Consider the following 18,666-nt stretch of genomic DNA (forward strand, 5'->3'; position numbering starts at 1 on the left):
CCAGATTCTATTTTGCCTTTTGTCTTTCATCATAAAATTGAAGATAGTTTTAAACTGGTTTTTAAATACAATGCAATGACCTTTAAGATTGTAGTAAATTCTTTAAATTTGCACATTTAAATAAATGTATAATTTTATGATCAAACAATACATGATTATAATAAGACAAGGGTCAAGATTGAAGTTTAATTACTAGAGGAGATATAAATGTAAAGCAAAATTGGCTTGTGAGACAGGCTTCTTTGAACTCTTCTTTACTAAAATGAAACAAGAAGTCTGATTCTGAGGGCGGGCTCTGTCTCCAGTGGAGCTCTTGGGACTCCAGCTATGGAAGGATAAAGGGCCATCATGCTGACAAAAGTAACAAAATAGATATATTTTAAAAATACATATTGCAAATGTATTTTTTACAAATTCTACCTAATTAGCATAGGCTTTTTATGTAAAGAAAAACTTTAAATAGTGAATCATAAAGTTTTTGTTCCGAGATAAACAAAGTTTATATAACTGCTCTCCAGTTTGTGACAATATCCTGAGATCCGTGGTTTATGGTTCATGGCTTTTGACTCCTGGGGCCATTTTAAAGGGATAATGAGCCTTGTCTCAGCTGCCATAGACAGTTTGCACTCCACCTTGAGCATGGAGAGCTGTGTAAATGCTGCATGAATATTTCACAGGGTGTTTACTGGGTAAATATTGGAAGCTCTAAGAAGTTATATATAATTGCTGTGGGTTACACTGTGGTGGTTGAAATGCATGAATACCTAAGTTTCAACACTAAAGGTTCATATGAGAAAATTACAGTACTGATTACTGAGCTCCTTAAAATCAGGAACTGTGACAAAATAAAATAAAATCAGGAACTGTGATTCATTCATCTTTGTGCCTCCAACCTGTGCACAATAGTTTATTTGGATCAGTAAGTACATGAAAACTGTTTTTTTTTTTTTTAACCTTATGCACTTAAAACCATTGAAATTGGGCCTTGGAAGAAAATTGCCAGACTCTGAGAGAAAGACTCACAAAACCAACTTCTGTCAATGACCAGAGATGTCACAAATACAGATTTCTCATTTGGAATCTCAAGTGGGTGAATTTAATGAACTCTTATAATTAGAAGCTAATTATTAGAAGTGGCCTTGGAGCAAACAGTCCCACATCCACCCTGAGCTATCTGATCTTGAACTTTTCCATTCATTCCCTTATTGTTTCAATTCTATTTAATCCAGACAATAACCACATGAAGAATGTTGAAAATGAAAGTTTCCTTTAATTGGTATTCAAGATGTCATTTAGCTCAAAACCTTATTATTTGGAGAGAACATGTAGTTAATACTAACGATGATCTTGTTCCATTGATATTTATCTACAGATTAAAGACAGTTGCCCTTCCCTCACCTGTTGAGGAAGTGCTTCCTGCCACTCATTTTCTCCATAACCTCAAGCAAACCTACATTGGTTTAATGACAATAAGCGTTCTTATTTTACCATGACATGATGTTTGGGAAGAAAAATCTAAAATCTTTTACATAAAAGAAGTTTCATAATCACATGCTATGAAAAGGGGGAAAATAAGACACTTACCACAGGTACTTTTTACCATGAATTTCTTGACCTTGATTTCATTAAAGTCTCAACCTAACATTGCAACAATATAGATTTCTTTAGAGTTTGTTCATTTCATTGAAATTTGATTGAGAAAAACTTCAATGTGGGACACAAAGGGTGATAAGTAGAAGGAGAAGTTAGGGACTGAGCTGCTTTGCAGATCAGAGCATTTGAAAGTGAACACCCAATGTGACAAGAAGCAAAAACCACAGGATACCACGTACTCTTTCTGTTCATTTTGCTTCTCAAACTACTCAAGCTCTTCCTAGTGTCTGTACCTACATCCTCTCTCTGTATGTCACAGATGTCGCTGAGGTAGTGAACCTGATCCAACCCTGAAGAGCTCAGGGGAGGAAGGAAAGCCTTCTACTTCAGAAGATTTTGCTCCCGATGGGCACAGGAAATGAAGATATTGCCTGCCATGCTTGGAATTGGGAGATTGTTTTGGGTCCTCTTCTTAATCGCACCTCTGGGCATCTGGAGTATCGACGGTAAAACACCTACTTAGATTATTATTATTTTTTTTCCTCAGGGTGCATGTTGGAGGTAATGTTTTTCCTTGCTGATCTTATTAGGATGTGGCGTTTATATGGAAGACAATGGTAGATAAAACGAAGTAGTTAGATTTGCTCACTGAAGACATTCTAGGACCGTGGTCGGCAAACTGTGGCTCGCAAGCCACATGCGGCTCTTTGGCCCCTTGAGTGTGGCTCTTCCACAAAATACCACGGCCTGGGCGAGACTATTTTGAAGAAGTGGCGTTAGAAGAAGTTTAAGTTTAAAAAATTTGGCTCTCAAAAGAAATTTCAATCGTTGTACTGTTGATATTTGGCTCTGTTGTCTAATGAGTTTGCCGACCACTGTCTAGGACATTAACCACATTAGAACATGGTATTCAAGTCACTTTGGCGGATTTTCTTAAAAACATGTTCTAATAGTAAGAAAAGGAATTGGGTAGATGTTATAAATAGTTAGGGACAAATTTAGCACTACTACTAGCAAAATGGCTCTGAATGTCATACTGATGGTGAATGGCTTGTTCTTTCCAAACCGAAGCTTGGCAGAGTGAGTGTTGTATTACTCGGTTGGGTAGGAAAGGTATCGGATACCTCACTCCATGGCCACTCTGGAATAATGTTGCTAAATAAAATCATACTACTTGCTTCCATGGAGTGTGTGCCTGGAGAATACTGATTGAGAAAATGCTGAGAAAGATAGGATTGTAGCATTCTGTCATTGAGTCTAAGAAAATGGTTCTGACTCGGGTGTCATTTGACATAGAAAACAGCATGGGTTCTGCATAAATGATGTTTGGCCACTTTTGCAAAGATTTTATGTGAGTTCACTTGCTCCCTAACTTTGACACATTATAAAGGGGGAAGGGCTATAAATAGCTAGTAGCGGTTTTAGATTTTTCTCAGGTCTGGTTTCAAATATCCTACTTTATAATACCCACAAGCACATATACTCTTTCCAGTTTTAAAACCTATAAAATGGCATCTACAACTCTGGAATGGGGTGATTTGGAATTTGTCTCCAGGAGCAAAATAAAACTTCCCTTTAGTCATCTAAGTATTTTCATGATTGTATATTTTTATGTGTGTATATTTGGTATTACGTTGACAAGGGGGTTTAGTTGGATGACTGGACTTTGCACTTTCCATAAGATGCCTTCAATCACATAGCTACAACTGGAGCCAACTATCATAAATATTATTAAAAGTAATTTATACCAATTTGAAGAATATATATACAATTCCCTGTAAAATGAAATAAAAAGAATTTTTAGTGCTGTATCAGACTGGGATTGGGCTACAAGTTCTATTCCCCCTCCCAACATGCTTACAAAAAAGAACTTGAGTGTTAGAATGGGGTTAATTTACTGGCTTTGCCACTTACTGTGTGCCTTTGGTTAAGTTTCTTATCTTCTCTTATCCTTAGTCTCCTCCTTTGTAAAATAGAGATAATAATTGTACCTAAATTGTGGGCCTATTGTGGACACTACCTATGCAGTAATATGGATAAAGTAACTGGCACAACAAGTGCACACAATAGAAGCTTGCTAAATATTAATGGCATTTTTGCTAATATTCTTTTCACAAGAAACCCCCACAGAATTCAGTTAAATGGGCAGCAAGTTTTAACATTATTATTTAAAATAGTTGAGTTTTTAAAGCTAAAATAAAATGAATATATTTGGCCCACATCGTGAACCGAATTCTTTGGAAAATGAAAGGGAAAGCCTTGGATAAAGTCCTGGCCAAGTATCTTACACAACTGTTGATGGATTACAGCATTTCTTGCATTAAATTAGGACACAGGTTGAGATAAGGGAATGTTTGGCGAGATTTGCTCTCCCAGACAGAGCTTATGGCTATTTTTTAAAAATCACACAACCTTTAGAGCTTGGAGATTTCCTGTGATTTAGTTAATCACGGAATTCTTTACTACTGGCACAGTTTCAAAGTGTTTAAAAATAACTTAAAAATATATTTTTCATCCTCCACTTCAATGCAATGTGAGATGGGTGTGCCTCTTCCCAGGAATCAGGCTGCACTGAGAATACGGTTGTGAAAAATGTAACATTCACTATAAAATACCTTCTCTATAATGAAATCATGCATGCTTAAGTGTTTCTCAAAAATGCATCAGGGGGGCACTCTGCCCCTCGGTACCTGGCGTAGAATTTCTATTCCGATGAAAAGTACATGGGCAGAACACGCTGGCAGGGACTAGGCTGCAGTGCAGAAGCCCCTGTCAGTCACCTGCCTCATTGCCCGTGAGCAGCTCCAGCTGTGAGGCCCTGGGCCACTTGTTCAGTTGAGGGTCTACCTAGGATTCCCCCTTCAAGCAGGCAGAAGCACTGCAGTTAATGTCTGGCTACACCCCTTGGCACTATATAAGATCCTGAATGAAGGCTGTAGGAAATCTTTGCTTGATCACGGCTTATTGTGAGAAAAAAAAAAAATCCTAATCTGGTCTAGTAGCAGAGAACACTCATAGTTTGACTCCTTTGAGAACACAGTGGTTATGGCCAAGTCTCCTTTGGGTCTTGCCTGTGTCCTCTTTAGCCTGTGCTGTGATACTTCGGTATGAACCATGGATCCACACTCCACCTCCCACCCACAAAGATGGTGTTGCTTCACCGTGAACTGGCCATAATGTTAGGTCAGAGCAGAAACATTAGGGCAGAAAGTGCTCTGCGTGTGTTTCTCATTCCTTGAAGTTTCAGGGTCTTCATCAGGCTTATTTCTAAGACCGTATTTATTTGTTCCTATTGCAATGGGCACAGGAGGTGGAGCTCTGCCTTCTGCCAAATGCCTGTGTATTGTTATTATATGAATGCCTGCCACTAAATATGGCTACCTTGGACGTAAATGCCTAGGAGTACTTTCTGCAGCTGCAGGATTTCCTGAATTAAGGTGTGAATAGGTTAACCCCTCTGCTGATTACAGCCTTGAAGAGACTTTCCAAACACTGAAAAGCGCTTTAATTAAGTGTTGCTTCCTCTCTCCCACTATCAAAATTTCCTCTATTGTAAGGTTGAAGTCAAGTGCTGTTTGTCTTGCTTCACTGGGACTCTCCTACTTACTTTCTATTATTTGTGAATGTCACCTTTACTGAGAGTTCAGAGTTGTTGAAAGAAAATGTTCACAGGTATCTGTAATCAGGTCTAAAACTGAAATCAACTTTTTGCTTTGTTCTTTGGAGAGGCAGTGGTGGGACTCTAGAGCTAGGACTGGATTACTATCCCATCTCTGCCATTCACTGGTTCTGTGACTATAATCTCCCTGGTTCTCTTTCCTCATCTAAACAATGGGGACAATAATGATATTAACCTATTTGGGGTGACAAAGTCATCAAAGTCAAGTAACTGTTGATATCATTACCTGCTATCATCCCCAGTCACCAAGAAATGATAATAGAATTTGGGAGTCATGAGATTTGCGTTATATTCTGTCATCACATTGTATCATAAGCAATTTGCTTCACTTTTCTAATATTCTCCATTCTCTTACCTTAAAATAAGCTCGGTATTATCCACCTTTATGGTATCCTCTCATGGATTCTTACTTCTGTGTTTATCCCATAGAAGAAATTACTTACATGCATGTTTCTGTGTGTACACAAGCAGGGGTATCATTTTAGTTTGCTCAGAATGTAAATATGTACATTTTGAGGTTCACTTTGAACACAGGGCAGACAGTGTTAGAGGCGCCATCTTGGCCAGTAGTAGGGAAACACCAGGTTTAGCTGGTAGAGCTCCATAACTCCCCGCCTCCTTCCTGATAGCCACATTTATCTTATGAGTACAACCTGGAATTTGAATATATCACAAACAATCCATTGTCCAGAAGTGGCTATAAGGAAGGTTGGGGCATTTAGGTTCTAGCTGGATGGTCATGGCTCCATTTCACTTACTTCTCTGATATTAGAAGAGGATAATTAATATTTTTTTTTGGGGGGAGAGGACAATTGGCAGTTTCTGCCCACATAGATATTGTTAAGTATCTTCCAGGGCTTTGAAAATGCCAGTGAATCTCAGTGTAGCAGATTGTATTAGGAAGCCCAGGAAGTATCTGGGAAAGAAGTGAAAATGAACTTTCCCTGTGTCTTTCTGATAACACATAAACCTAAACTTATTCTGAGCACCACACTTAACCATTCTATCACTGAAGGCAATATTTAAAAATACCGGTACCCATGTTGGTTTCTTTTTTTAACTAAATTTTTGGGGTGATATTGAATAAGATCATATAGGTTTTATGTACACATCTCTATAATACATGATCTGTATATTACATTGTGTGCCCACCACCCAAAGTCAAATCACCTTCTGTGGCCCCCTTTACCTCTACTAGCCCCAATCCCCTTCCCTCTGGTAACCACCATACTGTTGCCTGTGTCAAATAGTTTCAATTTTATATCCCACATATAAGTGAAATTATATGGTTTTTATATTTTTCTGACTCACTTGTTTTGTTTAGTATAATAATCTCAAGGTTCGTGTTTTTATGGCTGAGTAATATTCCATACTACTTTATCCAATCCTCTATTGAAACACACTTTGGTTGTCTCCATGTCTTGGCCACTGTGAATAATGTTGCAATGAACATAGGGGTGCATATATTTTTGCAAATAAAAGTTCTGAAGTTTTTTGGGGGGTAGATACCTAGGAGTGGGATTGCTGGGTAACTCTATTCTTAATTTTTTAAAGAACTGCCATACTGTTTTTCATAGTGGCTGTACCAATCGACATTCCCAGCAAATGAGGTTTCCTTTTACTACAAAATCTCTCCAACACTTGTTATTACGTGCCTTGATGATAATAGCCATTCTAACAGATGTGAGGTGGTATCTCATTGTAGGTTTGATTTACATTTCCCTAATCATTAGTGAGGTTGAACATTTTTTTTCATATATCTGTTGGTCATTTGTATGTCTTCTTTGGGGAGGTGTCTGTTCAGGTTCTTTGCCCATTTTTAAATTGGATTGTTTGTTTGGTGCTGAGTTGTATGTGCTTTTTTTTTTAAAATATATTTTTATAGATTTCAGAGAGGAAGAGAGAGGGAGAGAGATAGAAACATCAATGATGAGAGAGAATCATCAACTGGCTGCCTCCTGCAAGCCCCACACTGGAGGTCGAGCCCACAACCTGGGCATGTGCCCTTGACCAGAATCGAACTGTGACCTCCTGGTTCATAGGCCGATGCTCAACCACTGAGCCACACCAGCCGCACTGTATGTGTTTTTTATATATTTTGAATATTAACCCCTTGTCACTTGTAAATATTATCTCCCATTCAGTTGGATGTCTTTTTGTTTTGTTTTTTGTTGTGCAGAAGCCTTTTAGTTTGATATATTCCCAACCATTTATTTATTTTTCTTTACTTCCCTAGCTTTTGGGGTCAAATTCACAAAATGTTCTTCATGACCAAGGTTCATAAGTTTAGTACCTAATGTTATCTTTTATGAAATTTATTATTTCTGATAAAATGCTGAAGACTTTCTTTGATGCTGCTATCTCCAGCTTCTAAGATATTCTCTTAGCTTTTTCTGCCCTGCTTTTCTTCCTGAAGTCACTATGACCAAGGTGAAGGGCCTATCACCTCTGAAAGACAGGCCCACCTATGTCAGGCAATTAGTGCCTTTCCCAGGCCAGAGCTAGTCTCTAAATTGACAACATAAAACATTGTTTTTTTAGGTCTCATGGTATTGGCTAAAACATTTTGCTACGCCAGAGAGATAATTACACATTGGCCAACAAACTTTCCACGAGATACTCAAACTTGTCATATAGGGTGGGCATGACTCTGAATCCTCTGTCCTGGGGAGGCAAACACGGTGCCAGTAGGGTAGAATCACAAGGGGACATTTGTTACCTGGTAGGGAAATACTTGGAAAAGTACTCAAAGGCAAGTATTTGTTACTTGACCAAGGCCGGCCTTGCTGGTTAGTGTATTTCTGTAGGATTTCATCTCTCAGATAAAAGAACATTTTTCTCTGGGATATACTGCCTTTTCTGTATTATATTTGTTTGCCTGGTGAGTAAACCCATTTTTATACATCACTGCTGATTCCTATGAAAGCAGTTGGGAAAAACTATTCAGAGCAGAGGCACTCGAAGCAGATCTGGGTTTCCGTCTTCTCTCTGCTACCTACATGCCTTGTGACCTTGAACAATAACTCAACCTCTCCACATTAATTTTATTCAAAATATGTAATACCTGGCATTTATTGTTTATTAAGAGCAAGCAGAGTCCTAAGGACCCTTCCTATATGTTCTCATTGACTTTCACAACTATCCCCCTGCAAGAAAAAAGCTTGTACTTTAGAGTTAGTTGGCCCTGGGTTCAAGTTCTGGTCCTGGCTCTGCCTCCTACCAAGTAGTTATCTTGACCTGTTAGTTTCTCTAACACTTCGTTTCCAAAACTTAAAATAAAGATAAAAATAGTAACTACCTCATAAAATTGTTGTGAGGATCAATGAAACAACACACATATACACACACACACACACACACACACTCACACCCACACACACACTCACACACACACGCGTGCGTGCACACACATACACATATAGCACCTAATAGTGCATAAGACATAATAAGAACTCAAAAAAAATTAGTCATATCCCTGTTTCTTCTATTTGGAGGATCTAGGATGAATCTACAGCACTCAGATAATGTGAGATGCAATGTGCTTGTGGGCTAGTGGCAATGAATGCAAAGCAGTGATTCTGGAGGTGAGCTCCCAAAGTGACAAACCATCCATGAGCTATCTGACCTAATGATCACTAAAGCTCTCTGCTTGTCCTATTCTTTAATATCTCAAAAGAGACATGGCACAGGTACTTTGTAACTTTGCTAACTTTTTTTAAATTGATTTCAGAGAGGAAAGGAGAGGGAGAGATAGAAACATCAATGATAAGAATCATTGATCGGCTGCCTCCAGCACGCCCCAGATTGGGAATCGAGCCCGTAACCCAGGCATCTGCCCTTGACTGGAATCCTTCAGTCTGGGACCCTTCAGTCTGCAAGCCGATTCTCTATCCACTGAGCAAAACCAGCTAGGGCACTTTGCTAACTTTTAGGCAAAGCTATACTAGAATGACTGTTTCAAAACAAAACAACTTCAGAATAATTACAAACTAGGTAAAGCCAAGAGATACATGGCTTGGTCTTAAATTGCTCAATACAACTACATTGAAAAGATAGCCTTCACATTTTCCTCAAGTAGTTATATCACAAGATGAGAAACTCTATCTCTAGAAAAAAAATTGCTTCAAAATATGCTAAATAAATACCTTATAAAGCAAACCTAAAAGAAGGTTTTAAAGAGGAAATAATAATAAAAGATGACTATGACAGTTCTCTTAATTTTCTTGTTTCATGGTCTTTTAAATAAAGAGAATAAATATGGAATTACACCATGTGTATTCTTGGTGTGAAGTTAATTATTTCCAGTTCCATTTTAGCAAAAAAAAACACTTCATATTATGTAAGTCTCTCTGTCCTCTCTCTCTGTCTCTCTCTCTCTCTCTCTCTCTCTCTCTCTCTGTCTCTCTCTCTCTGTCTCTCTCTCTCTCTGTCTCTCTCTCTCTCTCTCTCTCTCTCAGTGTATGTGTTTAGACTGGGAAGAGATGCCTACTTCTCTCAAAAGAATAGTATCAGACAATATGCACAGAAAAGAAAAATTTAAACTATTATTGCATAATAGTTCTATGTCTTTTATCTACGTTACATTATGTGTTTCTCAGGTAGATGTGGGTGAATATCTTCCATCTTACAATAAGGGCTGAGACTCAGTCAGTTTTTATTATACTCCTTAAGATTAATTTATAGAATTTTCTTAAACTAACAATCATCACTCTTTACAATAGAAACCCTGATTTTGACATATGTATGTGTGCATCTTTCTTATTCAAATTTCCCCAGGTATTTCCAGCATTTCTTGCAATATCTGATTTATGGAGTGGGTTTGTTTACCACAGAGTTAAAGTAATAAGTTTAATCAACATTACACAATACAACATAATATTAGTGGTTCTGTATGAGGTGGAACTCCTCAGCCTCATCTCATGTCACCACATTTCTGATTTTGTGAGTCAATGGCAGCTAGTTTATGAGGGGAAGAATGCCCAATGGGCTTTCTGATGCTGTCCATGTAATTCCCTGGGACTGTCCAGGTGGATGCTCTTCCAGGATCTTTGATGGATGATTACATGGCTGCATGTACATGGAATGGCCTTGCTGTACATGGATCGGCCTTGGCTACGCTCAAGCCACTGCCTCAAGGGATCACTAAATTCACACCAATCTATAAGGGAAGCAGCACTGGTTTCTCTTCCCTGGTAGTCATCATAGCTCCTCTCTTATCCAAACTCCAATCCTCTAAAGGTAAGCAGATCAGCCCACCTGCATCCTCTGAAGACCTATTTTCCTCCTGAGGCTGAAGAATTATCTTTCCATATCCTTCCTACCATGTATCTGAAGTTGGTTAGTTGGTGATCTATCATAGTATCTTCTGAAAGAAGCTAAAATCCTAGTTTATGTCACAGAAAATTAGCATATTATACCCTACATAATCATTTCAGTTTTTCAAAAATTGTGTGTTTACATTTTTTATGTTCAACTCTAATGTTGTCTTAGCTCCAGTCAGACATTCTGCATTTATTACAGGTGCTCCTTTCTTTCAGTGAATATAATCACTTTGAACTTTCCATAAATATGTAAGAATTTTTCCAATGAAAATAATTTTTTCCAATGGAAAGCTTGGTTGGAATTTTCCTCACAATAATAATCAAGGCATATGGACTTTAAAAATAAGAAAATTTTTTATTTCATATAAGATTTTAATTACAAACTTTTTTTTAAAAGAGCTAAGTTTCACAAATTATCTATCCTTTTTGGCTCCTGATGGCATTTATACCTGCAGCTACACTTGCTCAGCTGGGAGGTACTGGACCAGGCAGTTGTTTGGGGCTGGCATGCCTTCCTGATTGGTTGATGTGGGTATCTGGATGACCACAGAGTGGTCACTTATTAAATATTTTGAATATCAACCTGGGTCAACATAAATCAGGTCTTTCCACACTGCATACTCATGAGGTCTAGTTTTTCTTTAGTGGTTAAAGCTTAACCACTGCAGGGCACGTTGAGGTGCATACATCCTCCACCTCAATGCCTTTGACTGGCCTCTCTAAGGGAGTTCAGCTGTGTCTGCTCTGTGTCCGCTCTGTGTCCTTAGTACACAGAGAGCATTAGTCAGAGTTGTGGTCAGATTTTTCTCTCCATGAAGCTGTCTCTGTTAAGTCTCAGGGTATATCATGCCATCTCACTTTTGTACCTTTTCTAAGGCCATCTCCTGGGTAGAGGCAGGTACCATCCCACCAAAAAGGTTGTAGAGCAGATAGGAAGACAGATGTATAAATACATATACTATATAATAAAGAGCTAATATGCTAATTAGACCAGACAGCAGAACGACCTTCCAGAACCACCAGTGGGTGGGAGGCGGGGCCGCAAGGCAGCAGGGGCTGCTGGGAGGGCCGAGCCCCTTGCATTTGTTGACATCTGAACATGTCCCTGCAAGTATTAAAGAGTCTCTGGAGGGTTTTAGGCAAAACGTCATATGATTGGACTTTCATTTTAAGAATGCAAACTATCAGTAATGTGGAGAATGGATTGAAGTAGGGGGAGGGGAGCAAGGCCAAGTTTGGGATGTAGAAGATTAGTTGGTAAGCTGTGACAATAACCCACATGGAGCATAATAAGACACAAATTAAAGTAGTGGCATGAAAACAAATTTTCCATGCTGAATCAAGTTACTTGGGGACTGATAGAATGGAACAGTAAAGGTAAAAGATATCAAGATGACTCCCATGCTGCTACATAGATGATGGTATTATGCTATGATAATGGGAGGAAGACCAGATTTGCCCCAGGATGGAGTATGGGGCTGGAGGGAGTTCAATCTCCTCCTTGAAGCCTTTCTTGATTGATCCAGCCACAAGGGCTCTCTCCCTCTTTGAGATTTGAAAGCTCTGAGAGACTGTATAATCAAGATAATCACCTGACCGGTTTGGCTCAGTGGATAGAGCATCAGCCTGCGGACTCAAGGGCCCCAGGTTCGATTCTGGTCAAGGGCATGTACCTTGGTTGTGGACACATACCGAGTGGGGAGTGTGCAGGAGGCAGCTGATTGATGTTTCTCTCACATTGATGTTTCTGACTCTCTATCCCTCTCCGTTCCTCTCTGTAAAAAAAATCAATAAAATATATTAAAAAAAAGATAATCAAAGAAAAATCTAATGGGAAAATTAAGGAGCAATGCAAGCTTCTTTCTGCATCCCCTTTGCACTAGAAACATTCACATTACTAAGTAAACTATCACATGAACAATGGGATATTCACCCTCCTGGTGTGGGCAGTAAGGGGTACATTGTCTGTACAGAATTTAAAAACAAATAAAAGTTGGTCTATTTTTAATTATCACCATGTCCCAGCAATTCTAAATAGCATCAGGGTAGAATATTCCTCCTCTTAAAAATAACTTTGGTTTAAAGTTCTAAATAATTACTATGGTTACTGCTGAGTTTTAATAATATGTATGAAAGCTTCAAATTAGCATATTTTTAGTACTTCCTCTTTGATAACCATTACATTCTATGCAAATAATAATGTGGTGAAGGCCTGAGGTGGGGCAGGAACTAGGTAGAGGGTGGTAGTGGGGTTAAAACGGGGTCATCTGTAATACTCTCAACAATAAAGATAATTTTTTAATAATTAAAAAAAGAAAATTAACTCAGAGAACTTCCCAGTTATAAAGTTGGCCCTGGACATATACAAATTCAACTACATTTCAAGAGTAAATTCATAATGCTCCAGGCACAGTGTGTAAGTCCAGTCCCTGTGGTTTTCCACATTCCTGCATTTAAACAGTAGATTTTAAAAACACAATAATACCACAGTGATTATAGAGACAAAGAGACAGAATGTGAGAGGTTTTATTTCTTTCATTCTATGCAACCATTTTGAATATTTATTCATTTAAAATTTGAAACAGTAAAACTGTACAGACTATGAAGTATAATTTCATGTATGAACTAAAGTGCATTCATACATGAAATGTTTGATTGATTAATATCTTTACAATTGAAATATATTCTTCTCTTTAAAGTGTTAAATATTTTTAAATTAAAAAATGAGTCAAGAAAAAAAACTTTATATTTAGTAATTACCTACATTTTATCTTTTTTAGCATTTCAGTTTTTAATATAATTCACTTATTAGTTACTAGAAAATTATTTATATAAACTAATATATCAGGCTATAACTAAAGAATTAAAGTTCATACTAGGTAGATATAAAATTATTAAGTACATTTTTACTTTCTTGAATTTTAACATTACTTTTCAAATATCTTTTAATTTGCATGGTTATATATACAAAGTTCAGTAAAAATTATTCACTGGCTATGTGTCTTTTCTTTTCATTTTATTTGTTTCATTTCACAATTATTTCTGAGAATATGTTTCCATATAGAAGAGGGATTGTTAAAAATGTTCTCTGAGCATCAAATATGCCAGGTACAGCCTAGTCCTGGGCTATACACATTGTGATAATACAACAGTTGTTTCCATGAGAATTTTTAAAAATTAAATCTTTATTGTTGAAAATATTACATATGCCCTCCTTTCCTCCTATTTACCCCTTCTAGCCTCCATAAGAATTTTTAAAATGAGAAGCTTCCTAAACCTATAAAGACTTGGAAATGTTGGTTGAGATTTCATCCTTTTACTGCATGTATTTAAATTATTTTTAGCATTGAGAACTTCCTACCATTAAATGTGAATGTTTGAGAAAAACAACAGGTGCAATAATAGCAGGAACAACCATAACTAACATTGGCCTATAAACCCCAGCCAAAAGCAAATGTGATCTTCATCTCTCTTCAGAAAATGTTTTGTTTTGACAAGACAAACTCATTGGGGACAGGTTTGGATGTCCTGAGTGTCATAAGAGGGATACGCACAATTCAAGACAAGCAGCAAAGAAATGTCAATATACTTGTCAGCTGGAAAATTAAAATGGTGCCATTGAGCTCAGTGCATCATTCCTGCACTACAAACATTAGTTTTTTTTCCGGAGACATGGGGAATATAATACCTTCTTTGTACAAAGAAGAGTATTCTTGATGACTTTTAGAGCGTATGGCAAGCCTGCATTTATCTATTCATTCCTCCATTCAAGAAAAATTCTCATGCTAGACAATGTGCAGTCAATGATCCCCATTCTGCTGATAAGAATATGCAGGAACTGCAGAAGTGTTCCCATAATCCCATTGCAAGCCAGCAATGTGGTCAGCTTGCTCTCTTCTCCATTCTGTACACTCCTCCCAAGCATATAGTCAGAGAACGCTGAAACTACAAGGGATGATCAACTGTACTACTAGCATTGGGTGACAGCTTGATGGCTAAATGTAATATAACAGAAAGTGAGTCTTACAAGCAATTTTGTAGTGCCAGTCACACACTGAGGGAGGTGAAGTTGTGTATGTATTTTTGTGTGGGAGAAGGTGGTAAGTGATAATTTTCTTCTTTTTGCCATCCAATCCTTTTATTTTAATTTTAAAGAAATGGAATGCCAGGGAGACTGGGTGGCTCTCTCAATATCACACAATGTTTTAGCATTTGAACAACCATGTTCAAATGAATATTCTAATTTTTAGCTATCTCCATGACCTTTATAAGTATCTCAAAAGAATCAAGCTCTGTATTTTCTCATGTTTGATAAGCAAAATGTAAACTTCTCCCACCTAATGCTATTCCATTTATTCTGAAGCAGCTATAGGTCTTCATGTCACTGTTTCAGAAAACCATGACCCAAGTGCATATCAGTTCATCAATCTGCCATGAGATCCCTGCCCTCTCTGCCTTTGCCCCTTCCATGACCTCCCATGCCCACTCAGTGCTCTAATATCAAAGAGCTCCTCGTTCACCTCATAAGGTTCAGCTCAAACACAACCTTTCCATAAGCCTTGTTCCAATAGCCCCAGCAGAAGTGAATCTGCTGCACACCCACGCAAAGTTTGTTGTTTTGTTCTCCCACTGGTCAAGTGTTTTTATTTTCCACTGGAAGGCAAGCCCCATGCTGACAGATACCATGTCTTATTTATTTCTAAGAGATCCCTCTGAGACCTCCTTTCAGCCCAGGTGAGCTTGAAGAAAAAAGAGTGGTAGATCGTAAAATTATTTCAGAAAAGATACTCTGTTGTTAATTAATCTTGTCTCACAAATGGAATGGTAAGTTTCTTGAGGGAAGAAAGTCTTTGTCACTCTTGCTGGGTGGCTCAGTTGGTTGGGGTGTCATCCCCTACACCAATAGCTTTTGGTTTCTATTCCTGATCAGGGCACATACCTAGGTTTCAGGTTTAATCACGGGTCCGGGTACATACGGGAAGCAACCAATGGATGTTTCTCTCTCTCTCTCTCTCTCTCTCTCTCTCTCTCTCTCTCTCTCTCTCTTCTCTCTCTCTCTCTCTGTCCCTTCTCTCTAAAATCAATAATAATAATTTTAAAAAATCCTTCAATGAGGATTAAAAAAAGAAATTTTTTGAAAAAAGAAGGCCTCTGTCTATAACGATCATGTCGTTTTGCACAATGCTGGCACAGAGTTACAGGCTCCATAAACTATGATTGACTTATCCACGTAAATGAAAAGGGAACTTAGGAGGCTGAGAGAACTATTAACTTTAGGGGGAGCATTGGACTTCTGGAAACAAAGATTTCACTTGGTCTTTCTGCCTCTGCCTCCTTGCTTTTTTGTCATAAGTTTAACCACATCCAGGTCGGTACTTCCTTTTGGTAAATTATCTTACCCTTTCTCTTCAATTTTTTGAAAACCTCATTCTCATAACTTCACTTTTAGTTTGCTTTCATTTTTATTCTGAATTTTTGGAAGCAACTGAATTGGGAAGCCTTATTGTGCACTTATTTGAGATCTCAGAGCAGTTATAAATACAGGGTGTTCCCCAAAAATGTATACACACTTTGAATGATTATAAAGTCAGTGTTTATTAACATACAGTTCATTTTCAAAATTAAGTGAGTTATCAGCTGTTAAAATGTGTATACATATTTTTGGGGCACCCTAATTATAAATATTCAGAGGTTCTAAAAGTTATTTACAGGTCTCTTGTCTCAATCTGATTCCTGAAAACTCAATCAGGTAATACTTATTCTGAGCAAGGATTGATTATATGTGAGCAGAAATTATGGTGTATAAATATTTCTCTCTTTTCTGTGTCCAGCACAGCTAGAGAGTAGACAGGAGTCCTGAGTAGGGGCGATGGGGGATTGAGAAAATGAAAAACAGACACAAAGACAGTAGGGAAAGCTGGGACTGGGTGGGACAGCTGTCCTCTGATGGAGAGACAGGGACCCAGAGCTGATACAGTGAATTTATTTTATACAATAAGATACCAGGAAGTTTTACTAAAGTTTAAGCTAAAGAAAAGATGTGTATACTTGTGGCTTCTTTGTAATCATCACTTCTGGGTGGGCCCGGATAATTGTGTTTGATCCTGATGCCTGGCTGGATTGAGATAATGAAATCCACCCCCTGGTGCCTGAGCTAAAGGTCAGACTGACAACACACTTGCCTCTGGCAAGGTATGTTTCCAGGGCATGGCTCTGCCAGGTGCGACTGGATTCAGAAGACAATCAGCTCAGGGGCCTTTCCCAGATGTTCTCTACAATGGTGACAGATTTATCAGGTGTTAGAAAATAGCTGAAAAAGAGCATATTTTTATACCATGCTGCCAAGGGTATAGAAAAAAAGTGAAAAATTATGCTAGGTAGAGCAGTATGGGGAATGTGGGGCCATAATACCATACATCAGTGATTTTCAACATTTTTCATCTCATGGTACACATAAACTACTAAAATTCTGTGGCACATCTAAAATATATTTTTTGCTGATTTGACAAAAAATAGGTATACTGTAATTTTGGTTCATTCACAGCAGATGGCTAATGTTGTGTTGGCTGTCAGCATTTTTTTGGACAACCTAAGGGAAAAGAGGTCAATGCTTCCGACTAAATAGGTATTGCATGTTTTAAAAATTCTTGTGGCACACCAGTGTACCTAACGCAGCACGCCAATTGAAAATTTCTGATGTATATTGTTTTTGTTGTAAGAAGTAAATGAGTTAAAATACTTATGTGTTTTAAACAGCCCCTGGAATATAATAAGTAATTGACCAAAAAATGCTGTTATTATTTGCTTCCTATTAAAGAAGGTATATAATAATAAAAATAAGTAACAATAAAAGAAAATATACTTTTATAATAAAAATATTTTGGAAATTTAGGAAATTATTGAATAATTGAGGAAATAATTTATTTTATTTTTTTTTTTTTTCAAGAAACATTTATTACGTGCTTATCATGTGCCAGGCACTCTGCAAGTGAGGGTTAATTACTGGAAAATGTTATCTCAAAAAATTATAGCATGGTGCTTGAGAAATCTTTGGCAGAAACTGTTGAAGTGGCAAAGATCTGGTTCTTCCAGGACAGATTTGATTTTAATTTTGTTTTCATCTTTCAGGAGAAAAACCATGCAGAGCACAACTTCGTGTTAAGAGTAAGTCAATGCAGAACGTCTTTGCAGGGAATCCATTTCAACTGGAATGTCCTGTGGTATACTGCGCTAACAGACCTAACGTGACCTGGTGCAAGTTGAAAGAAAAACAGTGTTTGCCTCTGGAGGCTAGCCATCGGGAACACATGAAATGGGAAAACAGAAAGAATATTTTCGTTTTTATTCTACATTTTGATCAAGCATTGGCTAGTGACAATGGATCATACCGCTGTTCTTTGAATGTTTCATCTGGACTCATTGAAAGTCACTCAATAGCTATTAATGTGATAGGTGAGTTCTAGACAATGAGACTATCTAATATTTTTCTCATTATGTTTCAAGGAAAAGAAGAACCCAGATTCTTAAGTAACTGTGTTAGACACTGAACTTATATAAAACACTAGAATGGTGCTACACCTCATAGACTGTAACATCTATGCACACATGTGTGTGTAGGTATATGTGTGTTTTGGGGTGAGTGAATTAGAGAAGAGTAGAAAAATAAAATAAAATTTATTGTTTTGCCTTAAGGAAGAATAAAATTTATTTGGTAAGTCCAAAAGTAAATCTCTAAAATGTGGGAGAAATTTCAAAGTGGATACCAATATTAGTAGACAGTTTTCTATTCCCTATCCTTGTTTACTTTTTCTTGTATTTTTTCTTCCGTATTTCTGTCTTGACTTTTACTGATAATAATTCCTTGAAGATATGTTTGTAGTGGTCAGGAAATTATACATTTATTAATAAATCCTTGAATTTATGTTAATAGTTCATGTTTGAACAGAGGGCAAACAGCACACAAATAACTTGACTCCCTGATAAGTTTTAAGAATAGTTATAGATTTAGCTGTCTCCACAGAGTCTCTCCAGAGGATCTCAATAGGCTCAAACTACAGAGAAGAGACAGGTTGA

General features: G+C 37.6%; 1 protein-coding gene across 2 annotated transcripts in view; it reads left to right on the top strand.

The window, feature by feature from the left end:
- The first annotated feature begins 2,011 nt into the window (after positions 1-2,011).
- BTLA (B and T lymphocyte associated) overlaps positions 2,012-18,666 on the top strand; it is a 29,399-nt gene continuing 12,744 nt past the window's right edge. For both annotated transcript variants that reach the window (XM_054711972.1, XM_028153288.2), the window contains exons 1-2: positions 2,012-2,099; positions 17,722-18,045. In XM_054711972.1, the coding sequence (XP_054567947.1) occupies positions 2,012-2,099; positions 17,722-18,045 (412 nt within the window). The remainder of the gene's footprint in view (positions 2,100-17,721; positions 18,046-18,666) is intronic.

The sequence above is a fragment of the Eptesicus fuscus genome, chromosome 3, assembly GCF_027574615.1.
Source record: "Eptesicus fuscus isolate TK198812 chromosome 3, DD_ASM_mEF_20220401, whole genome shotgun sequence".
In the NCBI taxonomy this organism is placed as follows: Eukaryota; Metazoa; Chordata; class Mammalia; order Chiroptera; family Vespertilionidae; genus Eptesicus; species Eptesicus fuscus.